This window comes from Salvia hispanica, chromosome 3 (genome assembly GCF_029641045.1).
Source record: "Salvia hispanica isolate PSC_SH4W2 chromosome 3, Shi_PSC_v1, whole genome shotgun sequence".
Lineage (NCBI taxonomy): Eukaryota > Viridiplantae > Streptophyta > Magnoliopsida > Lamiales > Lamiaceae > Salvia > Salvia hispanica.
The window spans coordinates 21,663,768-21,688,510 of NC_142694.1; the positions used below are offsets into that span (position 1 = coordinate 21,663,768).

A 24,743-nucleotide genomic window follows, 5' to 3' on the forward strand; every position below is an offset into this window, starting at 1 on the left:
CATTATGACAAAAATAATCTGTTTATTCATTTGGAAAATAAAATAAGAGTTTTAACAGTATTCAATCACTCGATAGGTGATTTCTAGTATACAAACTCTAACAACTTTGACCTTAAAAACAGGCCAAATAATGGCCTTAAAACCGTGCAAAATCCGAGCGTATCAACTCCCCTAAACTTACATTTTTGTTTGTCCTCAAACAAAACAATAAAGACACAAAATAGACGCACGGAATGCATAATGACTAAACGTCATAATTGCCTCAAAAGATGGAAGAATAGTTTAAACATGTATTAACGCAATCAAATCAAGCAAGGCTTATTAATGCACTTTCATTATTAACTCGTGGAACACCTTGAAATCAAGCACTCACATGTGGCAAACTTCCAAAGATGGGAAGTGTTCTCTCACTCTCAAAGTGTATAAAGATTATGTGTATATAAGCACTCAAATCATGCATCATGCAAAATTTACCATAGGCTTGCTCAAAGTCTACTCCATCCTCTACTAAATGTGATTAAGCTTCAAAAGTCCGAAAGGTCTTTATCTTTGGTTGTAATGTAGGCTCTTTGGTAGGTGAGGAATATTTGGCTAAAAGTGACTAAAATAAAAATATCTCAAGTAGAGTAAAGATAACTCCACTTTTCTAAACCCAAGACACGTTTAACACTTTATTTATTTTTCTTCTTCAACTCACTTTGCAATCCTTTGATTTTCTTTTCTTTTCTTTTCAGAACCTTTCACACTTTTTTTTTTCTTTTTTTTTTCTTCTACATCCTTTCTTTTATAAGATCAAGCACATATGTAGAATTTTTCTCAATTTCACAACTTGTACTTTTCTTTACATTAAGCACACTACTTTTTATACTTTCTCCTTTTCTCTCGAATTCCTTTACAAAATAAGATAGCAAAAACTAACTAACCCAAGGAATTGTCTCCATTATGTTGGCTTCCAAACAAAAGGCTTAAAGGCTCAAAATTGGCTCCAAAGGGAAAAAATTTGAATTTTTGAGAGGGTCAAAATTTTGGATAAAAGTAGGCTAGAAAAGATGGCCTATCATCCTCCTAAATCAACTTAAACACTATGTAAACTTAGGCAAGACTAGGAGCAAGTTCTAGAAACATATACATGAATGCAGATAAATCACACAAGAATGAAATAATAGGCTCAAATCCTCACAAGGTATAAGCATGATCCACACTTCCGGCTTCAAAGCCAAGCATCCAACGATGATCCTTGAAGCTGTAGCTGACTACCGGCTGTGGATATGGCATGCTTATTTTGGAGTCGTCAGGTCAAACAACGACCTCAACGTCCTCCAGTCGTCGCCCCCTGTTCAACGACCAGTGCAATGACGTTGGTCCCGCCATCAGTTTCGTCGCCAACAGCAACTAGCACAATATGGGATACTATTTGGCGGATGAGATATATCCAAACTGGCCCGTCTTTGTGAAGACTTGCGATCAGACCAAAGAAGTCCTACTTTGCGAGCCGTCAGGAGGCAGCGCGCAAGGATGTTGAGCGGACATTTGGTGTGCTCCAGAGTCGATGGGCGATGGTGAAGGGTCCTTCACGGATGTGGTATATTCTCAACATCGGCGACATCATGTACGCATGTATCATTTTGCACAACATGATTGTCGAAAGTGAAGGTGACGAACTGACTCAGTGGACCAACGAAGATGATACGGGTGCCGGTCCAAGCTACGGCGTGGCCAGCGCGAATGTGAACATGAGGGTACCTCATGGAGAGGTTGAGCGGTTGCGCGCATTTGCCGACATGCAGCAAATAGATGCCCATATTCGACTTCAGGAGGATATCATCGAAGAGGTTTGGACGCGGAGGGGTGGACGTTGATGTGGTTGCTTTTTTTTCCGAATAATGTATGTTTTTTTTAATGAAATATTCGCATTTCCCCGTTCGTATTCGTGTCAAAATTTTAATTCCGTAAATTGAGTAATTGTGAATTTAATTTTATTGCGGGAAGTCCTAGTGGATGTCCTAGTGCATGGGAGTCCTAGTGATGTGCCAGTGGAATGGGAAGTCCAAGTGATGACGTGGCAAGAAGTTTTTGTGGGAAGTCCTGGTGGAAGTCCTAGTGGGAGGGGCGCCATTGGAGATGCTCTAAATGAAATCTGATTAACTTATAAGAGCATCTACAATAGGGAAGAATGTCCCAGCGGACACCCCTAAAACACCTCCTGCCACGTCATAAGGACATCCCACTGCACAATAGCGAACATCCCCAAGGACCCCCGGCGGACAAGAACAATAAAAATTCACCAGATTAAACAATTTACGGAATTAAAATTTCGACATGAATACGAACGGAGAGAGTGCAATAATAATTTCATTAAATAAAAAATAAAAATAGTACAATTATAAATATCAGCGTGCACCCCTCCGCGTCCATAGCTCTTCAATTATATCTTTCTGGAGTCGAATATGGGCTTCTTGTTGGCGTATGTCAGCAAATGCACAGACCCGATTGGCGTCTCCATGAGGTATCCCCATATGTACATTGGCGGTGGCCACGCCGTGGCTTGGATCAGCAGCATCAACATCATCATTGGCACAATCAGTCAATGTTGGACCTTCATTTTCAACAATCATTTTGTGCATGATAATACATGCGCACATGACATCAGCGGTGCAGTCAGGATACCACAGCCGTGTTGGACCCTTCACTGCCGTCCATCGAGCCTGTAGCACACCAAATTCCCGCTCCACATCCTTGCGCGATGCCTCCTAACGTTGCTCAAAGTAGATCTTCTTTTCTTCTAATGGACATCTGATCGTCTTCACAAAGACGGGCCACATAGGGTATATCCCATCTACCAAATAGTAGCCTATATCGTGCTGGTTGTCGTTGGCGATGAAACTAATGGCCAGACCAACGCCCATGCACTGCTCGTTGAAAAGGGGCGAAGACTGGAGGACGTTGATGTCGTTATTCGACCCGTCTACTCCAAAATACGCATGCCAAATCCATAGCCGGTAGTCAGCTACAGCTTCGAGGATTATCGTGGGATTCTTGCCATTACACCCTTTCCAGGCGGCGGGGCAGTTCTTCCACTCCCAATGCATACAATCTATACTGCCCAACATTCTCGGAAACCCATGCTGATTTCCGTGCATATCCATCATAGCCTGACAGTCTTCGGGGGTAGGCTTCGGAAGATACATATCCCTGAATATTTCAATAACGCCCTCACAAAAATACTTCAGACAATCGCGGGCAGTCGTCTCGCCGATGTGGAGGTACTCGTCGAACATGTCAGCCACGCCACCGTATGCCAGCTGCCTGATTGTGGCAGTGCACTTCTGTATGATCGTGTGACCAGGTCTACCACTCGCATCCTTCCTGAACCTGAAATACTCGTATCGACGCTCTAAAGCACTCACGATAATCATAAATAGCGGCCGATGCATCCTAAAACGTCGCCGGAAAAAGTTATCCCCAAACCGCGGCTTCGAAGTGAAGTAGTCCTCAAACAATCGATGGTGTGCAGCGAAGTGGTCCCGGGGTACTACAACTCGACGATGGATGGGGCGGGGTACCACCTGGCTGTTGCTGCAAGTGCTCTTGTATCAAACAATTTATCTGGGTGGACGTATAAGCCCACACATCTTCATTAATTTGCCGCATTGTGTCAGCAACATCCCAATCACTACCACCCGAACCACTGCCACCCGCACCACTACTACTACCACCATCGCTAGCCATTTTGGATATACTGATAGAAACGTAGAGGGAGAGATAAGAGAAACTCGTTAATGCAAGTGGTGCGAATGAAATGAAGTTCAACGAGACGTATATATAGAGTTTTTTTTAAAAAAAAAATTCAAAAATCGGGACGTCTGTCGGGATGTCCGTCGTGTCACCGCAATAGCGGACGTCCGCGCACAACCGCAGAAACATGATGTCCGCCGGGGACGTCCACGTCCGTCTCAGTCGTGTTTCGGTTGTGTTGCATATCTATTTCAATTGTATTTCAGTTGTGTTGCATTACTTTTTTAATTCTTTACTCACTCTCTAGTTAAATATTTTGTCATGTATACCAGCACTGTTTTATATTGTTTCAAAAAATTTAAATAATTCATGTCTGATTTACATTTTTGGGAAATATTTCAGTTTCAATAAATTATCTTCGCTTTGCTCAAAATTTACTTTTTGGTGCAGAATTTGGAGGGACTCAATCTTCACAATTATTTGAAAGAGCTTATGGCAATCTGCACAGGATTTGAAAAGGCTTTTGATATGTGGAATCAAGATTTGCTTTTTTTGTTGGAGGTTTCTTTCCAAATCTCAATTCTCTCTCCGATTCCCGCCCAGCTTTCCGAGCGCCATAACCGTCCTCCGCCGCAACCTTCAGAGTATGTTTTAGCTAAATTGTGTTCTCTTTTAAAGCTTTCTGTATGCCTTCTATAAAGATGCTAACATCGACACGTATTTGCTTGAATACTAGTAGTAGTTTTTACTAAATTCTCGCTTCATCAGAACAATCGCTGTAGCTGATTCTTTCCTAATTATTTTCTGTACAAAGAATCACAGTATTAAGCCATGTGAATACTCATTATATTTGTTTTGAGAGACCTCATAATATTTTACTTGTGAGATTTAATCTTTTACAAAGAAACCGGGAATGTGACTATCTAATACTACTATTTGCCCAATAGCTTAACTTAAGGCCTACTACTAACCATTGTTTTGATGCACAAACCCTTTTAACGGTTTAGGTTTTGTTAATGTGAAAATAGTGCATAAACTTAATTTATTGATTGAGATGCCAATTCATTGCTATAATTGGATACAGATGGACTCACACATCAGAGATTGAAGTCTTTCACCAGTCAGCTTCACACAGAATGTGGAATTCTTGAGAGAATCGTGTATAAACACAAGAATCAGCATCAGAGATCCTCATATTTTCAATACATTCTTAAGGTTTGTAATCTTGGTTATGCTTATAGCTAATTGTTATGATACTGGTAGAAGTTCTTATATGCGTGTTGTTTGCATAATAGGTAAGAAGGGATCTGCAACTTTTGAAATCACTTAACCTGGACGAGGTATTGGAATCCTGTTTTCTGGTGATAAATGGAGACAGGCCAAAACAAAAGGTACAGCTTTTGGAAGGGTATTACTCCTCATCATACTCTCTTCTTTTGTTCTACCTTCCTTTTTTAATCAATTTAACTCAAGTTACTAAATTGGGTATTGTCAAATTCCTTGTAAATTTTCATCCTTCAATTGATGTGGAACCCTCTCAGTATGAAATATGAAGCTAGACTTTTTTGGTACAACAAAATCAAGCTACCATTGAACCATTTTGAGTTATATGTGTACTGAAAGACTGCATACGATTGATTGGACAATGAAATTTTTTTGGTCAATATAATATTTAGGTCCTGCCAGAAAGATGTGAACTTGGAGTATAGTTTATAAGTGATCTATCTGGCGTTTCTTGTTATTTGTCACTTGTTACTTCTCCTATATCCATGTATGGATTCATTGTCTTGGTATTCAGAATCATAAATTTCATATTAATCTTAGGTACGCCAAGAAGTGGCCTTTTGCCGATGTCGTCCTTACTGAATTTGTTTGTGTGTTCTAAGATTCAACTAAATATGGCCAGTGACTCCATCTTGCTGTTTTGGGGCTGAAAAATTGTATTATAAATTTATAATTAATTGGTGGTTTATGTCAAATATGTAATGAGAAGTTCCTGCATAATTTCTCTTGTATGTAATGCTATAGAATTATTGTATTCTTGTTAATATTGTTGCCTACTTTCTGTAGTTTGAAGAGGAGAAAAACTAACAGTGGAAAGTATAATTTCCTGGAAAGGCTTTTGGGAGTTACCTGTCTATTGTCACAGGTGGTTTCCTTTCTCTATCAATTTTGAGATAACATGATGAAGCCAGCATTTCTCATTTCTGGCTTCTTTCTCATGCTTTTGCAGATTGTTGAGCCTTTGTTGAAGGCAGCTATGTATCCTTATAGTTCTCAACTGTTGATTGTGTTTGTGTATGTGCACATATTTTTTCTTGTGTATAGGATAATGTCTGAACATGTCATGCATAAAATGTATTCATGTCTTCTTGTATGTCATACTATGCTATTTTAAAAAAAAAAATATCAGTACTGTTCAATGTTAATTATACTTTATATAAGAGTGTTTTGAGAGGTACTACAACATCTGCGTTTGCACTTCTCACCCACAGATTATAAGCAGAACTTCTACATTTTTCGTGCAAAAATTATTGACCAAATTTATAGTGTTCTCAATTCTGCCATTTCCAGTTCTTGGTTGTTGTCTTCCTGTATTTTTTAGTAGTGTATTATTCTTTCATTGTGGCTTCCATCAAATTGTGATGCAGTCTGTTCTGTCTGCCCTTTATTTTTCATTTATTTCAACTTTCGTTAGTTTATCCCTATGACCAAATCTACACAAGTTAAGTTCCCTATGATTCTTGTTTCACCCCACCTGTTCTTAATGTCTTTTTTTTTGGCACAAAGTGGACATTGGAACCACCTAATATAGAATTTTATCCTTACAAATTCGTCGTTGTTAATATCTTAACTATGCAAAGGGAGATATCCATGCTTCTTGCTCGGTCATTTTTCATGAAGTTTTCACTGGTGGTTTTGGCTGTGCTTGCACGTGTTCGGGTACTGGTTCAACAAGTGATATTTTCTGCAAACAGCTCATGCTGAAGTTGCTACAATAATTAAATTTATGTCATGATCTAATCAAGGATTTGATGGGTACACCATATGACCTATATGTGGATTCTCTTCCTTCATAAACTCTTTGAAACCATCCCTTTTTTTTCTTTGGATGAGAAGGTGCTTTGGTTGAGGAGTGCAATGGGTGTAATTCTAGTTTATGCTTGAATTTGTCAAGGGTATTGTTCAGCAATAGAAGTTATTCAGTCAGTCGCCAATAGGAAGTGGCATGCTTAATGCTTCCTATCATGATGCTATCGGCTATTCTTTAGATTGCCCTAACTTCATAAGGAGTCTGACATTAGTGAACATAACTATAACCCAAGTCTAAGTAAGTAATTGATGTGTTTTTCATTTATTTATAATTTCCTTATTCGCAGATGCTTCTTGATGCTGTTCTTCTATACAACACTATTTCTTCTCTTTCTCTAAAGGAACAAAGTATTAAACTAAAACAAGGAGGATTTGAGGTGAGTGCACTCTTGTTAGTGTTTGAAGCAAATGTGTAAGCTACTGCAGCGTCTATGTTGGTTCTTGTCAAAAAAAATTCCCCCTATATTTATCTTCGTTTGCTTCTCTTTCATTGACTTAATATTAGGTCTTTAGAGAATATTTTCCAAGAAAGGAGGAAGCCAAATTTTACTAGAGTGCATTTGGCAGAAAGATAAGTTTGTCTTAGTTGAGAAGAGAAGGATGAGCGAGGAGATATCTCATTGAGCACTCCGCAAAGTCTATATGAAAACATTGAAGTTATACTTGGATCCTAGTCCTGTTCTTTCAGCCTATGAGGATATCATTGCAATGATTTAATACATTACTTAAATTGAACTTGTATGATGGTTGGAATGGGATTTAGAATCTCATTTATCCTTAATGTTCTTTTTGATGATTCTGGGGTTGCAGCATAACTGATAAAACCAATGTTGAAGAAATTGAAAAAAGATGAGAAGAATGATCCAGATAAAGCTCCATCTTCTACTGCAAATATAGTTTCCTTAGAAGATGTATTATTCTCCAATTCCTGAGGTGGATCAAGTAGAAATAAGTTAGGTGGAGATGCTTCATGCTCTACATAGAAACTAGGCACCCTGCTATTTCAACTACATCGACCATTTCTTAATTCGGCGTATTTATGTAAAAAATTAATTGTTTCAATTAATTGCGGCCACCATCCTTCTCTCCTATGTTATCACCGCCAACACCACACTAGTCCGCCACCACAAAAACTGCCGCCATTGCTGATTTCGGATGTCGATTTAGCAGCGTAACTGTTTTTTTTCTTTGTCAAACAAATGTGTTGTTAGTTTGTTTCAAAGCTTCCTTGAATTGTTTTGAAAAGGAAAAGGAGAAAGAAATTGAAACTTGTGTCTCCACTTCTTTGATTCTCTCTACTTCCTTTGTCATCTTGGAAAGCAAAAAGAATGTTGTGTGTGTGACTCATGTAGGGATTCATTTAAATTCATTGATTCTTTGTTGGAAACCGAAAATAGCTACGGTTCTCTCTTGGGCTCGTCTTGATTGAATTTAATTTTATTAACTTACTATTTTATCTGTATTAAAAAAAATAGACTAATTTTATTATTTTGGTCATCCTTAAAATTAGTCCAAGCCAATATATAAAGAGTTTTTAACTAATTACTAACACTACTTCCACTATTTTTTATCTCTCTCTTTCTTAGTTTTTCCATCTCTCATATTTACCATTTACGCATAAAGTTTGTATCATTTAGTACTAGGTTATCTATAGGCCCAGCTCATAAAAGTATTTAAATTATTCTATCCAACGTGAAATTGAGTCGAGTAACTAATTTTTAAGAATAAAGATTATTAATTTCAAATTGTAACTTAAATTTACAACTCAAATGGTAACTTTAACGTACAATTCTAACTGGCAGGAGTATAAAACTTAATAAAGATTATTAAATTCAAAACTTAATTATCCACTCCATAACTTGTTCTACACCAATTTATATTCCTCCACTTCAGTATTTTATAGTCCTATTTATTTACCTTTTAATGGGACCTTATATAGTCCGCCCTATATTTTTAACAATTATTTTGTATTTTTCTATATAAATTAATATGAAAATCTTCGTTTTATTAAAAAGCCAAAAAGAATACAATGTGAAATACTAAAATAAAATAAAATTTCAACAATTACATTTCCAAATTTCTTCAAATAAAAGTGAGTTGGGGACATTCTTGTGCTTCTATTTTCGCCAAATTAGGGACACAACCAACATTAGAACCCAAATTTGATTAATCTTATAGGACACATTTGAATTATACATGAACTAGGATAGCTCCCGAGTCCCAATCCACATGTGTACACTAGTCTAGGTAAGAGTGATGCCGAGTATAGTACTATTTCATAAAGAATCATTGAGCGAATTAACAAATGGTAGGTCAGACTAGTTTATATTGACAATTTTATTTTAAAAAATATTCTAACATTTAGCAATATTTTTTAGAAAAAAGAATTTTTAAAATTGAATTTCATTTTCTTTTTCTTTTTTTGGCTAAACAAATATTGAATGGGATTAATTCCAATACTAATTGATCTTGTTGTGATTTTTTGCTCAAAAGGAAAAATGAATAAATCATTCACGGGAAGTTAAAATCATATGTTAAGTTAGTTTATCAAAATTCGATTGAGGAAATAATTGTAAATTCAAAGCATCACGGTGTAAAAATGTTAAATACTTTTGAAAACAGAGGTCGCAAATTTAACACGGTTTAAATCTAAAAATTCCTTAATGTTTCAAATTATTTTTAAATTCAATAGTAATACAATTAAGTTAGATTTATTAGTGTATTCAATTATAAAAAAAATTGAATTGTAATCCGGTTCCGGTTAGGACCGGAATTAGTGTAATAAATTGAATTTACCATTTTTTTAGTGGCCCCTACATTCTACTAACTCTTTTACACTCACATTTTATTACTCCCTCCGTCCCGGCTAAGATGACACATTTCTTAGTCGACACAAGATTTTAGGAGTTATTGGTTAATGTATTTAATTGGAGAGAGTAAAGGTGGGTGTAAGTATTAAAATAGAGAGAGAAAGAAAGATGAATATTTAAATATGAGTGAGAAAAAGTAGTTTGGTGTATTAATTGGAGGGTGAAAGTTATACCAAAAATGAAACGTGTCATTTTAGTTGGGACAAACTAAAAAAGAAAAATGTCATCTTAAGTGGGGCGAAGGGAGTATAAAATTAATATATAAAAGTAGGATTCACGTGCTACCCACTTTTTTAACTCACTTTCTATTACATTTCTTAAAACTCGTGTCCGGTCAAATGATGACGAATTATTAGAACGGAGGGAGTATTAAATTTTTCAGATTTTGATGGACTTTCTTCTTCCTCAGACCAGTTGGCAGCCATTGTTGCTCTCTTGTGCAGTTTCAAATTTAAAATTCAGCCTCTTCTTATCATCGATTTCCAACGATTTAGCCTTCAAATGCATTAGTCTTGTAAGGGCTTAAGAAGGTAGTTCAAAAATTTCAGAAAAATTACTACCTCGAAGATGGTCGATTTTCAATTTTTGTTTGTCTCACTCAAAATGACTCATACTAAAAAATAGAAATTCATTTATCTTTACTTTATTCATGCCCTTTTACTTTATTCTCTCCACCTAATACAAAAAATAAAACTAAATAAAATCTAGTGTCACCCAAAGAAGGGGTCATCTTCCTTAAGACGGAGGGAGTACTAAGCCAAAAAAAAAAAAAATTGGTAGGGGCTTAAACAAACCTTCCCATATCTATGTCCACTGATTGATTCGGGGGGAGGTGGGCAGGAGGGGAAGTTCGGAGAGCCTAAATATATCTTAGGGTATCCACTATAGTTGGCCGGGCCAAGCCACAAAGTGTGGCCAGGCCACCAACACCCATGTTTTCTACTATAGTGGACATGCCCAAGCCACCAAATAATTTATTTTTTTCATTTTGTGTATATTTTAATTAAAAATGAGTATATTTATAGAATTTGTGTAGGAATGGGGTAAAAAAATGTGTATACTTATAGAATTAAAAAAAAAATAAAAAAAATTTGAAAATAGGGAGAGCCGCGGCTCGTGGCCGTTGCAATAGGAGAGCCGCGGCTCCTGCCCAAGAGCCGCGGCCTGGCCACGCGAGTGGCGCTCTCGTGGGCAACCCCCCCGCCACAAACGCCCATGTTTCGCACTATTGGAAGCCGCGGCCGGGCCACGAGCCACGGCTCTCCTATAGTGGATACTCTTAGGGTGAACCGAAAATAGCAAAATCGCCCCTGTGTACATAGAAAAATATGGGTTTTTAATAAATGCTACTCTCTCCGTCCCGGCTAAAATGATACATTTCTTAGCCGGCACGGGATTTAGGAGTTATTGATTAAAATATTTAATTGGAGAAAGAAAAGGTGGGTGTGAGTACGAAAATAAAAAGAGAAAGAAAGATGGATATTTTAATAAGAGTGAGAAAAAGTGGTTGATGTATTAAGAGCATTTCCAATGGGACGGATGTCCCATTGGACTTCCCGATAGACTTCCCAAAAACACCTTCCGCCACGTTATAAGGACTTCCCACTGCACTGCCACATCATAAGGACCTCCCACTGCGCAATGGCGGACATCCCGCACGGACTTCCACAATAAAAAATCACAAATTCACAAATATGCAATTTACGGAATTAAAATTTTGACACGAATACGAACAGAGAAAGTGAAATAAAAAAGAATCAAAATTCGGGACGTCCGCAGATGAGAGGTGTCCGCAGCGGACGTCCGTGTCTGCCGCCCCTGCGCCTAATGGCGGATGTCCCGCGCGGACTTCCCGCACGGCGGTCCGACATCCGCCGGGACATCCTCCACTGGAGATGCTCTAATTGGATAAAGAAAGTTTCTAAAAAAAGAAATGTATCATCTTAGTTTGGACAAAACTAAAAATGAAAGCATGTCATTTTAAGTGTGACAAAGGATGTAGTGTATAAGTTAGTATCCTAATGATTACTCCCTCCGTCCCAGATAATTTGGGACACTTTGATCCGACACGGGTTTTAAGAAATCTAATGGAAACTGAGTTGAAAAAGTTGGTGGGATGTGGGTCCTACTTTTAAAGTATTAGTTTTATAATAAAATGTGAGTAGGAATGAGTTAGTGGAATATGGGGTCCACTACCAAAAATGGTAAAAGTGAAGTGGGACAAATTATGTGGGATGACCCGAAATGGTCGAATTATCTGGGACGAAGAGAATATTTATTATTGTAAACTACTTTTTTTATGTGATCTTTATTTTATTTTATTACTTGTATATCAAAATGAGCATTAGAAACATTTATGGGGGTCTAAATGTTTAATATTTTAGATATATTACTTTTATATTTTTTATTTTAATTAATATATTAATATTTAATACCGCCCCTCCATATTCGGCTTCTGAATCCCTATTTTCCATCAATTACATCCAAGGGTCGTGTTAGAAAATGTTTGTCTATCTCTTTGGGTGCCTCTCAATTTACAATTTACTTGCTACATGCTAATATAATATATTTAACATTTGAGTACGTATAAAATCATGAAAACTGGTTTCTTATTCCGAAATTGCATGGTACTTGCATACAAAAAGAAAAAACGCCAGTTGCTTCAAAATGAGCTAACTGTGGAGATCAACGTTACATGATCATCTCGATTGTTTCATCAAAATTCCCCGTTATTGATAATCCACAACCAACCGAGAACAACGCCGGCAAATATACCAGCAAGAAGAAATACCACCAGCAAATTACCCAATGCGTTCTGCTCCGGTGCCTAAAATGATGAAACACACACACATCTTTAATGTTATAGTTGTATTGACTAATTTTAAGCTTCGAAAACTCACCGTATAGCCCCTTGGCGCGACCGTGAGCACACAAACCGTGAGATAGCCATTGGTTAGTCCAAGAAAAGAGCATAGCATGATCATCCATCCTTGGTCTCCATACTTCGCTGTGAAGTAGAAGCACGGGATGAGCAAAATACGCGACAAACATGCAACGGTGAGACCCTTTCGCGATTCCAATCTGATGGGATCAATGAGAGGGACGTATCTTCCTATAAGGTCCCCAATGTTGTAGCATGCCACCAGCACAACCGCGTACCTTTACACAATTTCATTTCATTTGCATATTGACTCTCGAAAGAAAGAAAAATAACGCGAAAGGTGACGTACCAAGCCCCTAGCTGGTGTTCACCGGTGTTTTCGTATAAAAATCCCGGGAAGATTGAGAGAGTAAGAGCGTATATAAACCAAAGGTTGAAGGCATAATCTTTATTCTTGTGTATCAACTCCTTATTGGTTAAGCGTTCATTTTTAACAATCTGCAATATTAATATATCCATGCTTAGTATCAAATAAATGAAATTGAACGTTTCAATAAAACAATTTTACATCTTCATTATCTTTGGCATGGATTCCGGCTGCAGCAAGATCAGATGTAACTGTTTTCGAACCTTCCAAGGCCGCCTTCTTACGGTAATGCTTCACAATTGGAAGCTTCCCAAAGACATTCGCGTAGAGAAAAATGCAAAGAAATTCAAACAATGTTGAGATAGAGAGGAAGAGAACTGCAAAGAAAACAAAACAAAACCATGCATTTATATGTAATAGACTCATTGGATTGGTATATATGATTTAGTTATACAAAACAAGAAAATTGAGAAAAGTACTTACTAACACCCTTACGAAGACCTTGATCTGTTTTATCAAAAATTGCTTTTGTAACCAGTCTCAAGATCGAGGTTAGGGCTCCAGAAGCAGCCAAGCCAGCAAAAAACGACTGATTGAGCAACCGCATACATGATCATCTTAACTTAACGAGCTAAAAATAAATAAATAAATAAATAACACCTGCACGAAGTCGGGATCCATGTAAGACAGATCTCCAACCATCCCTCCTTGGACGCAAGCATCCGCTAGTCCAAAAAGAGCAACAAAAACACAAATCCCGATATAATCTCCGATCCCTCTTCCCCCTGCTGTTCCTATATCTATCTAGTAAAGTAGACATTTCGTGTAAGCACACGAAGCGTACTTAGAAGTAAAACGATGCACAACTCAACTCAACTCAACTCACCAGTATCAGACCTAATGTGCTTAAGAAGAAAATGATGTATCCATACAAGATTCGCCTCCTCGTATCCACCTTAGCCTCGTAGTGAGCCAAAAATGACATTGTTCCCAACGCAAACGGCTGGTAAACTAAGGTGAGCACCCGTGACGGATGGTAACGCTACACATCAAACATATATAAAATGTTACGATATTTATTACGAAAAAAATCAATTAATGGATCAAAGGAAAAGTTATACTCACTGGAAATAACTCATAGTAATAATCTTGAACTGTTAACATACTATTCCATGCTACAAGAGTGCCTAGTCCAAGAAACCAACATACCACAGTGGCATGAAACTTGCCCTAATTTCCCAATCAACACAAAAACAAGAATACATCAATAACAAAAAAAAAATGGTATTTAAAATTTTTGCAAGAGAATAGAAAAATGACACAAACCTCAATCCTAGTGGGAATTGAGGCCCCTTTTGGATCAACAGTGTTCATTTTTCTTCTTCTCTAGAAACCTGAAATTTATCATTACATGCATATACAGAAGCATTAATCACATAAAAAGTTGAGATACATAATTATGTATGTTTGTATGTATATGAAATCTCTAAGCAGAGTAACGGGAAGAAATTGCGATGGAGTACAAAGCAATTCTTGGATTAATAAAATTGATAGAAGAGAGTGGATTCATACCGGAAAAATCAAAATTTTGCATCGAGGGAAACGTGGAAAGTGATGAACAAACGTTGCACTATGTATTTATATAATACTATGTAAATACAATTATACGATGCCATCGGGATAGTAGTATTTTGTCCACCGTCTAAATGTCCCTTCCAATTTTAGCATATTTAGTTTTAACCGATTTTTTATTAATACAATGTAAATAAAATTTTTTATTAATGGGATACCAGTGCCATAATTATTGAATTGGCAATGTCTATTTTTATGCATAACTATGTATAAATAATTATATATTTTTAATGAGAATCAACCTTGATAATATTTATTCATATGAAATTGTTTAAATGAGAACTTTTATTTATTGATGGAATTAAAATTATTTTTAGTAATTCAATCGAATTATTACACTAAACCAAACTCATTTTAGTGTATAATGTCATACTATTTTATTTCGACTTTTACAGTAAATTCAATCCCGAAAAACCAATGGGGTCGCAACGCAAATGACAGTACAGAGCCGTGGTGATCTTGAGATTACAGATTCAAACCCCGCCACCAGTTGGGAGACTTTCGGCCTTAATCCGCAAATCCGGTCGAACAGGATTAGTCGAATTCCGCCGAAAGGTGGGTTCTGTACACCTATGGTTAAACCAAGAATAATTCAAACCCAAAAAATATTCCTCATTCACTTACTTTTTATACTTTCAATCATATTTATATATCTAATCCATGACACTTTGTCAATAACTCAATGAAGTAGGAAAATATTTAAATCAATGGAGCTCACATCACTTGTGATTTTATTTCAATAGAGTGGTGCATGAAGGGATGCATGTTATTATAATGTTGAAATTTTCAAAAAAAAATTGCAAAATAAGAGCCGGGAGTCTGATTGTCGATTAAGAAATATATCCATGGTATTTATCGAAAGAAAAATGCTTGATACTCCTAGTAAAACAATTTTGAACCCCTAAATGAAAATTCAGAGAAATCAATTATCATGGGTACTACTTAGGTCAATGTATTATTCAAAAAGAGATGTAAATAGTAGTACTGTTTAATTTATCACTGATTCTTATGTGTCCGATCACACAAATTCCGTAACTATATAAATGGTGAATGCATTCCTGATATAATTAACGGATTGTATTAAGATGACAATTCACAACCACTTTTAAAATGATAATGTACCGCTAATATGAACCTTAGGTTTAGGAGTAGATTCAATCTTAGCCTACCACGTGGGCAGACTTGCTTGCCTATGTATCGTAGATTATTTGATTATCTTTGATTTCGTATCACATATTGCTTGGAACCATATGTCGAGTTGTTTGCCTATATATCGAAGATTGCTTCCCTATATATCACTGATTGTTTGTCTAAGTTGTCATTTTAACTATGGTGAAACGATAGTGCTCTGATTTCTTATCTCATATTATATGCAAGCAATATGTGATATATATGCAAACAATTCGACATATGATTCCGATATATCACATATTGTTTGCATATATATTGCATATTGCATGCTACTTATTTTCATGCTGTCACTTTAAGACTGGTGTCATCCAAACGCACCCCTAATTAACTTAACTAAATTAATCAGTATGGATAAAACTTTTGATACGGTGGTATAGATTTTCTAAAACTGCAGTTTGTGACACTCTTTTTAATCACATTATTCACAAAATTTGTCTTCTTACATTAAATATCATCTCATTCGAAACACAAGTCAAAGGCTAATAAAGGAGCACATGATTTTACCTAATGATCAATGAGCTAGTACATATGATATGAATTTTCCAGCAAACAAAATTTCATTCAGTATATCTCTTATGCATAAATGAAATAAAATCATATTAAACGGACTTCATAGTTTGCAACATTTTAGTAGAAGTGTCACGACCGCACTTTGCTAAGGATAGCAAAGCCAGGAAAACTGTGACTAGGGGTGGGAAATAAGAAGAGGGGAACAGAAAGGGGATAAACAATGACTAATATTCACTTAGAAATAAAGGGGAGATAGTTTCAAATTAATTTTTTCACAAGAACTTGAATGAAAATCTTAGTATTCAATAATTATTTATCAGAGTATAGAAGAACAATAAGCAGCGGAATGAATACGGTCACATGTATGGAGACATGCACCACTGAGAGCCTCTACTTAAAATAAAAAGGAAATCATCAACTCTGCTCAGCTTTCTCCACCGTCACTGCTCAACCTGCACATTTAGAAATATATGCAGGGCTGAGTATAAAAATACTCAGTGAACACATTGCCGAAATATACATATATAAAATGAAAATATTGTCATGTCATCACAGTAACACTCGAGGGTTTTCACTTAAAAGGCCCGAGCTTACTAAATTCTTTGTGAGCTAAAGTTCGACTGATCAGTCTAAGTTCTTTTTATACTTTTGCCATATCTGAACACCAAGTGCCGTGGAGATGGTGCTCTCCCACGGTCACTTACATCTTTCTCCAGCCGAGGAGGTGGCCACCTCCCAACGGCCTCCATAACTTTATTTGTGACCCGTGAAGGTGGCCACCTTCCACGGCCACTTGTGTACACTAATCCAAGTAGGGACACCACCCTCACTTGGACCCGAATTCGATTCTTATGTTCCAACCAAACAGATAGGCATAAAACATATCATTTATGGCAAGACAACATCATTTACATAAACAACAAACATAGATTCACATTTTCATATTTTCATCCACATTAGTATGTAGGATAGAAAAGTTCACCTCGTTCGTTTAATTTTCTTAATTTGAATTTCTCGCTCCGACCTTAACTTGCTCGCGGAGATAGCTTTCTTTTTGAAAAAAAAAAAAATATGTTCTTGATCAGACTCAAGGAAAAATATATACTTAGAATGCATGCTAAAGTAAGGTTCCGATTTGTTCTCTACTCTTTCTTAAAAGTTTTCTGAAATTATTTTACAAAATTAAACCGTCACGGTGCTACTATATTAAAACTCAGCTTTCCTTCGAATTAATTATTTCAAAAATTAAAATATCGTCTAAGATATTATCACAACGTCCCCACAATTATTTATTTACACCTTACATTAATTTGGGAAGCCCAAACTTTAATATACGAATGCAACAACTAAAACAATTAAATCCTAGTCTAGCTCTTATCAAATTAGTCCAAAACCATATACTCCAAGTTCCGGCCCAACAAAGTGACTCCCAAAACAAGTCCTATTAATTTAATTAAAATTCATTCACTTATTAAAATGAAAAATGGTAATGTATCTCTCATTTTCTCTCTTCCAGTAAATACCCAAAACTCACTCTCTCTCTCTCTCAAAACAAAACACTAAAAAAAGAAAAACACGTTTTCCTTCTTCTGTCTTTCACTCGCCGCCCCCTTCCTGATCAGCGCCGCCGTCTCACGCTTCCGTCGTGAGACGGCAGCCACCTGCCACCTCCATCTTAGAACTTCTCTCCCCCTCTTCTCTCTCTTTTCTCACCCCGATACAGCCTCATCTCTCTTCTCCGAGGATTCTGCACAATCGCCGCCGCGGGGATTCTCTCCCTCTTGGCCGCTGCCCGCGCAAGCGCAGGTGTCACCGTTCGGGGTACTGTCGGTGCTGCAACAACTCTTTTCGGCCAGCGGTAATTCCTTCCCCCTTTTTTTCTATTCTCGATTTTATTTAATTATGAGTTGTTCTCGAGAAATTGGAGTTGATTTGGTTTCAAGAGGCAAAAACATCTTCTACTAGAATAAAGGTTGAACTTGTTCCAAGTGATTTTAATGTTTGCACCAAATTCTCATGAGTTAACTACTGTGAATGATGAAAAGTATGCTACGGAAATAAAACATAGATATGGGAACTTAGAAATTATACCCTGTTGTTGGGAGAAAACTGTAAGAAGAACACTAGTGGAGCTCACTGTCTCTACCCCTTTTCTATCTGACTCCTATTTTCTTCTCTCAAATTTTTGGATATGGTGAAATTGGGGAATAGCTTGCATACAAAAACATACTATATGATAGCTATTGTTGGGAACGTAATGTTATATACTGATATACAATTTGTTGGGCACTTTTCAGGCGGTGGAGTAAATTTGGCAGATTTTTGGGAGGACGCGTGGAGTTGGAGTTGGCATTTTTGAGAGTATATTGGGCTGCCAAAAGAAATACAGAGGACATGGAGATGGGCTCTTTCAATAATGGTTTTAGAAGAAAGATTGGACTAAAAATATATATATATAGTTGATGGGCCCAAAATACACGTCAATTTTCTTAATTTCATTTCTTCTATTTTGGAGATGTAGGGATATTCACTTATGTAAACTTATGCCTTAGTTTAGTGGTCTATCAATTACTTCAATAGTGTAACTCTTCCCTTTTTTTTTTCATTCATTCATATCTTTTAATTGGTTTGGTTTAGGAAACTAGAAATTTGTACGCAAAAGAACTTGGAATTCTAGATAATATTCTGCTAAACGTTTGACATTTCTATATATATAAAAATACCACTAAGCATATAGGAAAAAAAAGTCAGGGCGTTACAAGAAGTATCCATGGTCCTTATGCAATCAGACTAATCAACATTTAACATATAATCCATCAAATTGAAGCAACTATACATTTACAAGTCCTAAATAACATCAACCTAATATGATTAAACACTGAAAAATAAAGTGGTTCCTAACTTTTCTTAGTGCAAATGAACTGCATGGGAAGATCACTTATAACCAAAACGATGTCGTTTCTCAAAACGACCCATGGTTGATCAACCACAACCAGTCGAGAACAACGCCCGAAAATATACCACTGATGAGAAACACAACCAACAGATTGCCCAACGCATTCTGCTCCGGTGCCTACATACAAAAATACCTCATCCACGTTACCCAAGGCGGTCACGCTTGCTAGCAAGTGTTCGACAAAAGAAATTTGTGAAACTCACCTTATGCACCTTAGGCGCGACTAAGGCACAGACCGTGAGATAGCCGTTTGTCAGCCCTAGAAACGAGACCAGCATGATCATCCATCCTTGGTCTCCATACTTGGCCGTGAAGTAGAAGCACGGAATGAGTGCCAAGCGAGACAAACACGCGACCATGAGACCCTTTCGCGACTTCAACCGGATGCAGTCAATGAGAGGAACATACCTTCCGACGAGATCCCAAAAGTTGTAGAGTGCCATGAGCACAACTGCATACCTACATACATATGAAGCACAAAGACAACTCAATTTCATGTTTATTTGCTAGAGAGAGAGTGATCAATGAGATTACTATATACGGTAACTCACCATGATCCTAGCCGGTGTTGGCCAGTGTTTTCGCATAAGAAACCGGGGAAAATCGATAATGTGATTGCATAGATCAACCAAAGGTCAAAGGCAAGATCACGATTCTCCCAAATCAATGCCTTGTTGCTTAACCTTTCACTATCCTAAAATACTAAAATGTAAATAATGTTGTAAACTCAAACATGAAATGGACATGTCATAATACAAATACTTACAGCTTGATCATCTGTGGTATGGATCCCGGCAGCAGCAAGATCCGATGCAACGGTTTTAGAGCCCTCCGAGGCTGCCTTCTTGCGGTAGTGCTTGACAATTGGTATTCTACCGAAGACGAATGCATATAGGAATAAAGAAATGAACTCTAACAAGGTTGAGATGGACAAGAACAGAACTGGAAAAACAGAGAAGAAAATGTCATTTCGTAAAAGTAAACCTTGCTATGTATTATAACATGAGTGGGTGAGAGTGACTCACTAACACCCTTGCGAAGGCCGTCATCAGTTTTGTCGAAAGCCCATTTTGTAATGAGCCTCAAGCCGGAAGTGAGGGCTCCGGATGCAGCCAAACCAGCAAAGAAAGACTGCAGGAAGGTAGGATCCATGAAGGATAAATCTCCAACAATCCCTCCTTGGGTGAAAGCATCTGCTAGTCCAAAACCAGCAACGAGAAGACAGATACCGACGTAATTTGCAGCCCCTCCTTTCCCTGAAGTTCCCACATCCAGCTGCAACCGAGTAGGGGATTAAAAAGGGTGCGCAGTTGTGAAAAAAAAACGAGATGAGATGATCGGTCAACTCACGAGAACAAGTGCGAGTGTGCATAAAGAGAAGAGGATGTATCCGAACAAGATTCGCTTCCTTGTATTGATCTTGGCTTCGTAGTAAGCAAGTAACATCATAGTTCCAAATGCAAAGGGTTGATACACTAGGGTAAGTACCCTTGATGGATGGTACTTCTGCAAAGCAAACAAACATAGGACTACATTTTATCACATTATACAATATTGACAACTGCACATCAGTTTGATATTGTCCGCTTTGGAACATGCCTACACAGATTTGTTTGCAAGCCAACAAAACATAGCAAAAACTAAAAAACATATAAAAAAGTTACCGGAAGACTTGATAGTAATAATCGGAGATAGTTAGCATGCTATTCCACGCGACGAGATTGCCTAATCCGAAAAACCAACATATGATAATGGCCTTGAGTCTCCCCTAAATTTAATCACATATAGTTGTGATCAAGACAAAACAAGAATGTATCAACAACACAAACAACGGACAGAATTTAGACAAACCTCAATCTTAGTGGGAACTGAGACATCGGTATGGTTAGTCATGGCTCCCCTCTATAAGATTAATGAAGGCGTTGATTGAGTGTATTAAGTAAATAAATCTGTAGCTCGATAGATATATATATTTGACTTCGAATCCAATTGAATCTTTTTAGATTTTCATTCAAAGTGAATCTCAGATAAAGGATAAGAAAAAAATATAAATCTTTTCGTTAAAAATCAGATCATGTGCACGGGAAAACAAGAATTGGACATGAGAAATAAGTTTTAAGTAATCATAAAAGATACATTATTGATTTCTTTCTCATTAATTTACAATTGTTTTAGGCTTTTATATATATGTCTGTTTTTATTATAAAAAAGTTAAATATTGATTCACAACTCCATTAAGTAAATCCGGAAACCGCTGATGTTATTTTGATAATCGGTTAGTAAAACTCATTGGGATATATATCAATAATAAATAAATAAATAGGTCATGATGTACAGTTACTCAAATTGAAAAATCTACTATTAAATAAAATACTAATAAATAGAATCACTAAAACAAAACCGGGTAATGGACATTTTTTAATGCATGACCATAATTTGTGTTGTTAACTATATTACCAACTCTTCGTAAAGGGTTCTTATCGTTGGTGTTTCAACTAAAATTAAAAGACACAAACTGAAGTGTCCTAAAAAATTAAAAATTTAAGTTAATTTAATCTTAACTTAGAGGCACTTTGTTTTGCGGTCATTAATTGTGGTTATTTTCTAATAACGTACTCCTTATGTTCTATATTAATATAGTCATTTTTCTATTTTAGAAAGTTCCGAGTTAAGTGAGTCATTTCTATTTTTAGCAAAAAATTATTCTCTCTTTTACTTTATTCTCTCTTCATCTCTCTTATTTTAATAAATACTTACTTTATTCATCATCTATTTAACACACTATTTTTAAACTTCGTGCCCAAAAAAAATACTTCTATTAACAAAGAACGGAGGGAGTATGTGATTGCGTTTCAATTTTTATATCTGGCGGTGGTTAAAGGTGCTATTATTGTTGTTATTGCACTAAATAGTGTCATGATCAAGGTCAGGTTGATTTGTCCATTTGAGGTGTTTAAGACCGAGGTTCTATTGTATTGTAAATTCTGGACATTTGAAATTAATTATAGTATAATAAATACTCTCTCCGTCTTATTAGAAATGAAACATTTGTTTTTTATACGAGATTTTATATAGTGTTGTTTTGTGAGTTAACGAGAAGAGAATAAAATAAGAAAGATGAAAAAGTAGAGATGATGTTGTTTCCATTTTATGAAATGTTTCATTTTAATAGGACAACCCTAAAAGGAAAAACGTTTCATCTTCAATGGGACATAGAAAGTAATTGTTTTGCGTTATATATAACGTTTGGTAGAATAAGTTAATCAAATTAAACCTACAATATAGTCATTTTCCATTTTGAGATGTTCCACAACAGTAGAGTTATTTCCCATTTGGAAATATTACTCCCTCCGTCCCACAAGAATATGCACTCTTTCCTTTTAGTGTTGTTCCACAAGAATATACACTTTCTAAATTTGGAAACTCTTTTCTCTCTAATGAGGTGGGAGTGGGACCCATACTCCAGTAACAATACTTTAATTACTTTTTCTCTTATCTCTCTTACTTTACCAATCTTACATTAAAACCCGTGCCGAACACAAAGTGCATATTATTTGGGGACGGAGAGAGTATTACATTTTCTTTTTCTTTCTTTATTCTCTCTCTCTCCCACATTATTATATCTCCACTTAACACACTAAACATCTACTCCCTCCGTTCCTCATTAATGTCCAATTTTGCCATTTCCGTCGATCCCTTATTAAGAGTCATATTCCACTTTTACCATAAACGATAAGTAAGCCTGACATTCCACTAACCTATTTAATCCACTTTTATTTACATTATAAAACTAAACCCTAAACTCTACTAAACTTTCATTATAAAACTAATGTATAGTGGAACTCATATTCCACTAACCTATTTAATCCACTTTTATTTACATTTTTTAAAACTTATGCCGAAACCAAATAGGACACTTAATAGGGGACAAATGAAGTATTTCTTAATCTTCCTGTAGAAAAGAAATGCTTTTATTACCGCAGATCGAAGGAAGTGCATTTTTAGTCTCTAGACATTGCACTAATATCATCTCTTGCAACTATTCTTTAAAAATATCACCAGATGTTCCTAAACATTGATATAATATTGTTAGAAGGACTTTTGCAATTTTAATACTTTTTCGATTGGGATGAAGTCCCTATCTCTTCTTCTTTAACCGCCTCTCCAACTTCATGGCCATATAAACCATCCTCCAGCTCTACATGGTATCGAAGGTCCACGACGAAATTTGCAATTTTCTTATTAAACTAATAAGACAAGGTTTGTGCATCGGTTAATGGTCTTTAATTCACCCTTCATTGTGGAAATAATGCACACAAGTCTGTTAATGTGCATGTAAAGGGGTAAAAGTGAAGCAGTAGCGCCAAGTTGCTTATGAAGAGTGAATGTTATTTCACCAATGGTTCATAGCGCAGTTGACAGTGCAGAGTTGTGGTGACCTTAAGATCATGAGTTTAAGTCTCGATATCCGCTGCGAAACTTTCGGTCTTAATCTGCAAAGCTGATCAAACAAGATTAGTCAAATTCTGCCAAAAGTGAGTTTGGTATTATTATGATAGAAAAAAAAATGAATGCCATATCCCAAATTGTTATAGTTTATGGTTCGTGAGATCTTTTAGCTTTCCATTTCCATGTAAAAGTTATATTCCCTCCGTCTCACTTTAGGAGTCCAGGTTGAGTTCGGCACGGATTTTAAGAAATGTAAATGAAAGTTGGTGAAAAAAGATAGTAGAATGTGAGTCCGACTTTTTTATATTAGTTTTATAATAAAATGTGAGTGGAAAAAAGGTTAGTAGAATGTGGAGCCTAATATCATTTATGGAATATTTCAACCGAAACTCCCAAAGTGGGACACCAAAAAATAATAAATCGGGACTCCTAAAGTGGACGGAGGGAGTAATATGCAAATATAAACTAGTTATGATGACATTATTGTTAATTTTCCTAAAATACCCTTTTATATACTTTCTCAGTCACAATTTAAGTGGGACATTTGATGCACTATTTATTAGCACTAAAAATACATGCAAATATACATGGTAGATCTAGTATAGCTAAAGGTCAGTACCAGGTTGTCGAACACGGGGAATAAGATCACCAATTGGCTATCTTTTACTAAGGCTTTTTTTTACAATTTGGAGAACCAGAGAATTTTGTGAAAACGATTAAATTGAAAGTAGAAAACAAATGAATGTAGCACAAACTAGAGATTGAATAAATGAGATAAGAGAATTCCAAGGATGTGCGTTCTACTATGGTTATACAAATTCCTCCTACAATACCCTAGCACAGTCTATACTTGGATAGGACGAGTCACATAAGTTCTGCCCATGCGGTACAAGCGTAGATTACTAACACTAGGGTTGTTAATCCTAGATACGTAACTCCTAGAAGCTCCTAAGACCCTTGAAAAGTCCTCACTCTCAATTAACAATGTCGTTTTAAGGGAAGCTAATTGTAGTGTCGATTAAGTGGATCTAACTCGCCAACCTCCTCTCACGATTATGT

At 36.4% G+C, this 24,743-nt stretch overlaps 3 protein-coding genes, 2 long non-coding RNA genes and 1 pseudogene across 8 annotated transcripts; 2 read left to right on the forward strand and 4 right to left on the reverse strand.

The window, feature by feature from the left end:
* Positions 1-2,191: 2,191 nt before the first annotated feature.
* On the reverse strand, positions 2,192-3,416 carry LOC125209520 (uncharacterized). The gene is made up of 3 exons (XM_089066446.1): positions 3,012-3,416; positions 2,487-2,750; positions 2,192-2,203 (listed from the first exon to the last, which is right to left on the reverse strand). The coding sequence occupies exons 1-3, from the start codon at positions 3,414-3,416 to the stop codon at positions 2,192-2,194; spliced, it is 681 nt and encodes a 226-aa protein (XP_088922572.1).
* Positions 3,417-3,503: 87 nt separating this feature from the next.
* On the forward strand, positions 3,504-7,624 carry LOC125209521 (uncharacterized; annotated as a pseudogene). Its single transcript, XR_016136226.1, has 9 exons — positions 3,504-3,590; positions 4,223-4,379; positions 4,820-4,950; positions 5,031-5,143; positions 5,806-5,884; positions 5,969-5,997; positions 6,600-6,678; positions 7,116-7,205; positions 7,334-7,624. The product of XR_016136226.1 is annotated as an uncharacterized LOC125209521 (transcript).
* Positions 7,625-12,283: 4,659 nt separating this feature from the next.
* On the reverse strand, positions 12,284-14,557 carry LOC125209027 (equilibrative nucleotide transporter 3-like). The gene is made up of 10 exons (XM_089069350.1): positions 14,519-14,557; positions 14,273-14,340; positions 14,072-14,176; positions 13,833-13,988; positions 13,607-13,750; positions 13,430-13,535; positions 13,148-13,323; positions 12,929-13,077; positions 12,599-12,857; positions 12,284-12,525 (listed from the first exon to the last, which is right to left on the reverse strand). Exons 2-10 carry the CDS (start codon positions 14,318-14,320, stop codon positions 12,415-12,417), a joined length of 1,254 nt encoding a protein of 417 aa, XP_088925476.1. The 5' UTR covers positions 14,321-14,340; positions 14,519-14,557; the 3' UTR covers positions 12,284-12,414.
* Positions 14,558-16,561: 2,004 nt separating this feature from the next.
* LOC148930368 (uncharacterized) lies at positions 16,562-18,577 on the reverse strand. Its single transcript, XR_016136707.1, has 2 exons — positions 18,371-18,577; positions 16,562-16,731 (listed from the first exon to the last, which is right to left on the reverse strand). It is a non-coding gene; the product is annotated as an uncharacterized LOC148930368 (long non-coding RNA).
* On the forward strand, positions 17,770-18,884 carry LOC148930369 (uncharacterized). The gene is made up of 2 exons (XR_016136706.1): positions 17,770-18,137; positions 18,577-18,884. It is a non-coding gene; the product is annotated as an uncharacterized LOC148930369 (long non-coding RNA).
* Positions 18,885-19,013: 129 nt separating this feature from the next.
* On the reverse strand, positions 19,014-21,128 carry LOC125210661 (equilibrative nucleotide transporter 3-like). Of its 3 annotated transcripts, XM_089066274.1 has the most exons (9): positions 21,087-21,128; positions 20,900-21,003; positions 20,831-20,834; positions 20,586-20,738; positions 20,261-20,510; positions 20,002-20,177; positions 19,787-19,929; positions 19,439-19,694; positions 19,014-19,352 (listed from the first exon to the last, which is right to left on the reverse strand). In XM_089066274.1, the coding sequence occupies exons 1-9, from the start codon at positions 21,126-21,128 to the stop codon at positions 19,242-19,244; spliced, it is 1,239 nt and encodes a 412-aa protein (XP_088922400.1). In that variant the 3' UTR covers positions 19,014-19,241. The 3 variants fall into 3 exon arrangements, with proteins under 3 accessions (XP_088922400.1, XP_088922399.1, XP_088922398.1); XM_089066273.1 differs by lacking the exon at positions 20,831-20,834 and having other exon boundaries at positions 20,005-20,177; positions 20,586-20,744; positions 20,902-21,003; XM_089066272.1 differs by lacking the exon at positions 20,831-20,834 and having other exon boundaries at positions 20,586-20,744; positions 20,902-21,003.
* Between the last annotated feature and the right edge of the window lie 3,615 nt (positions 21,129-24,743).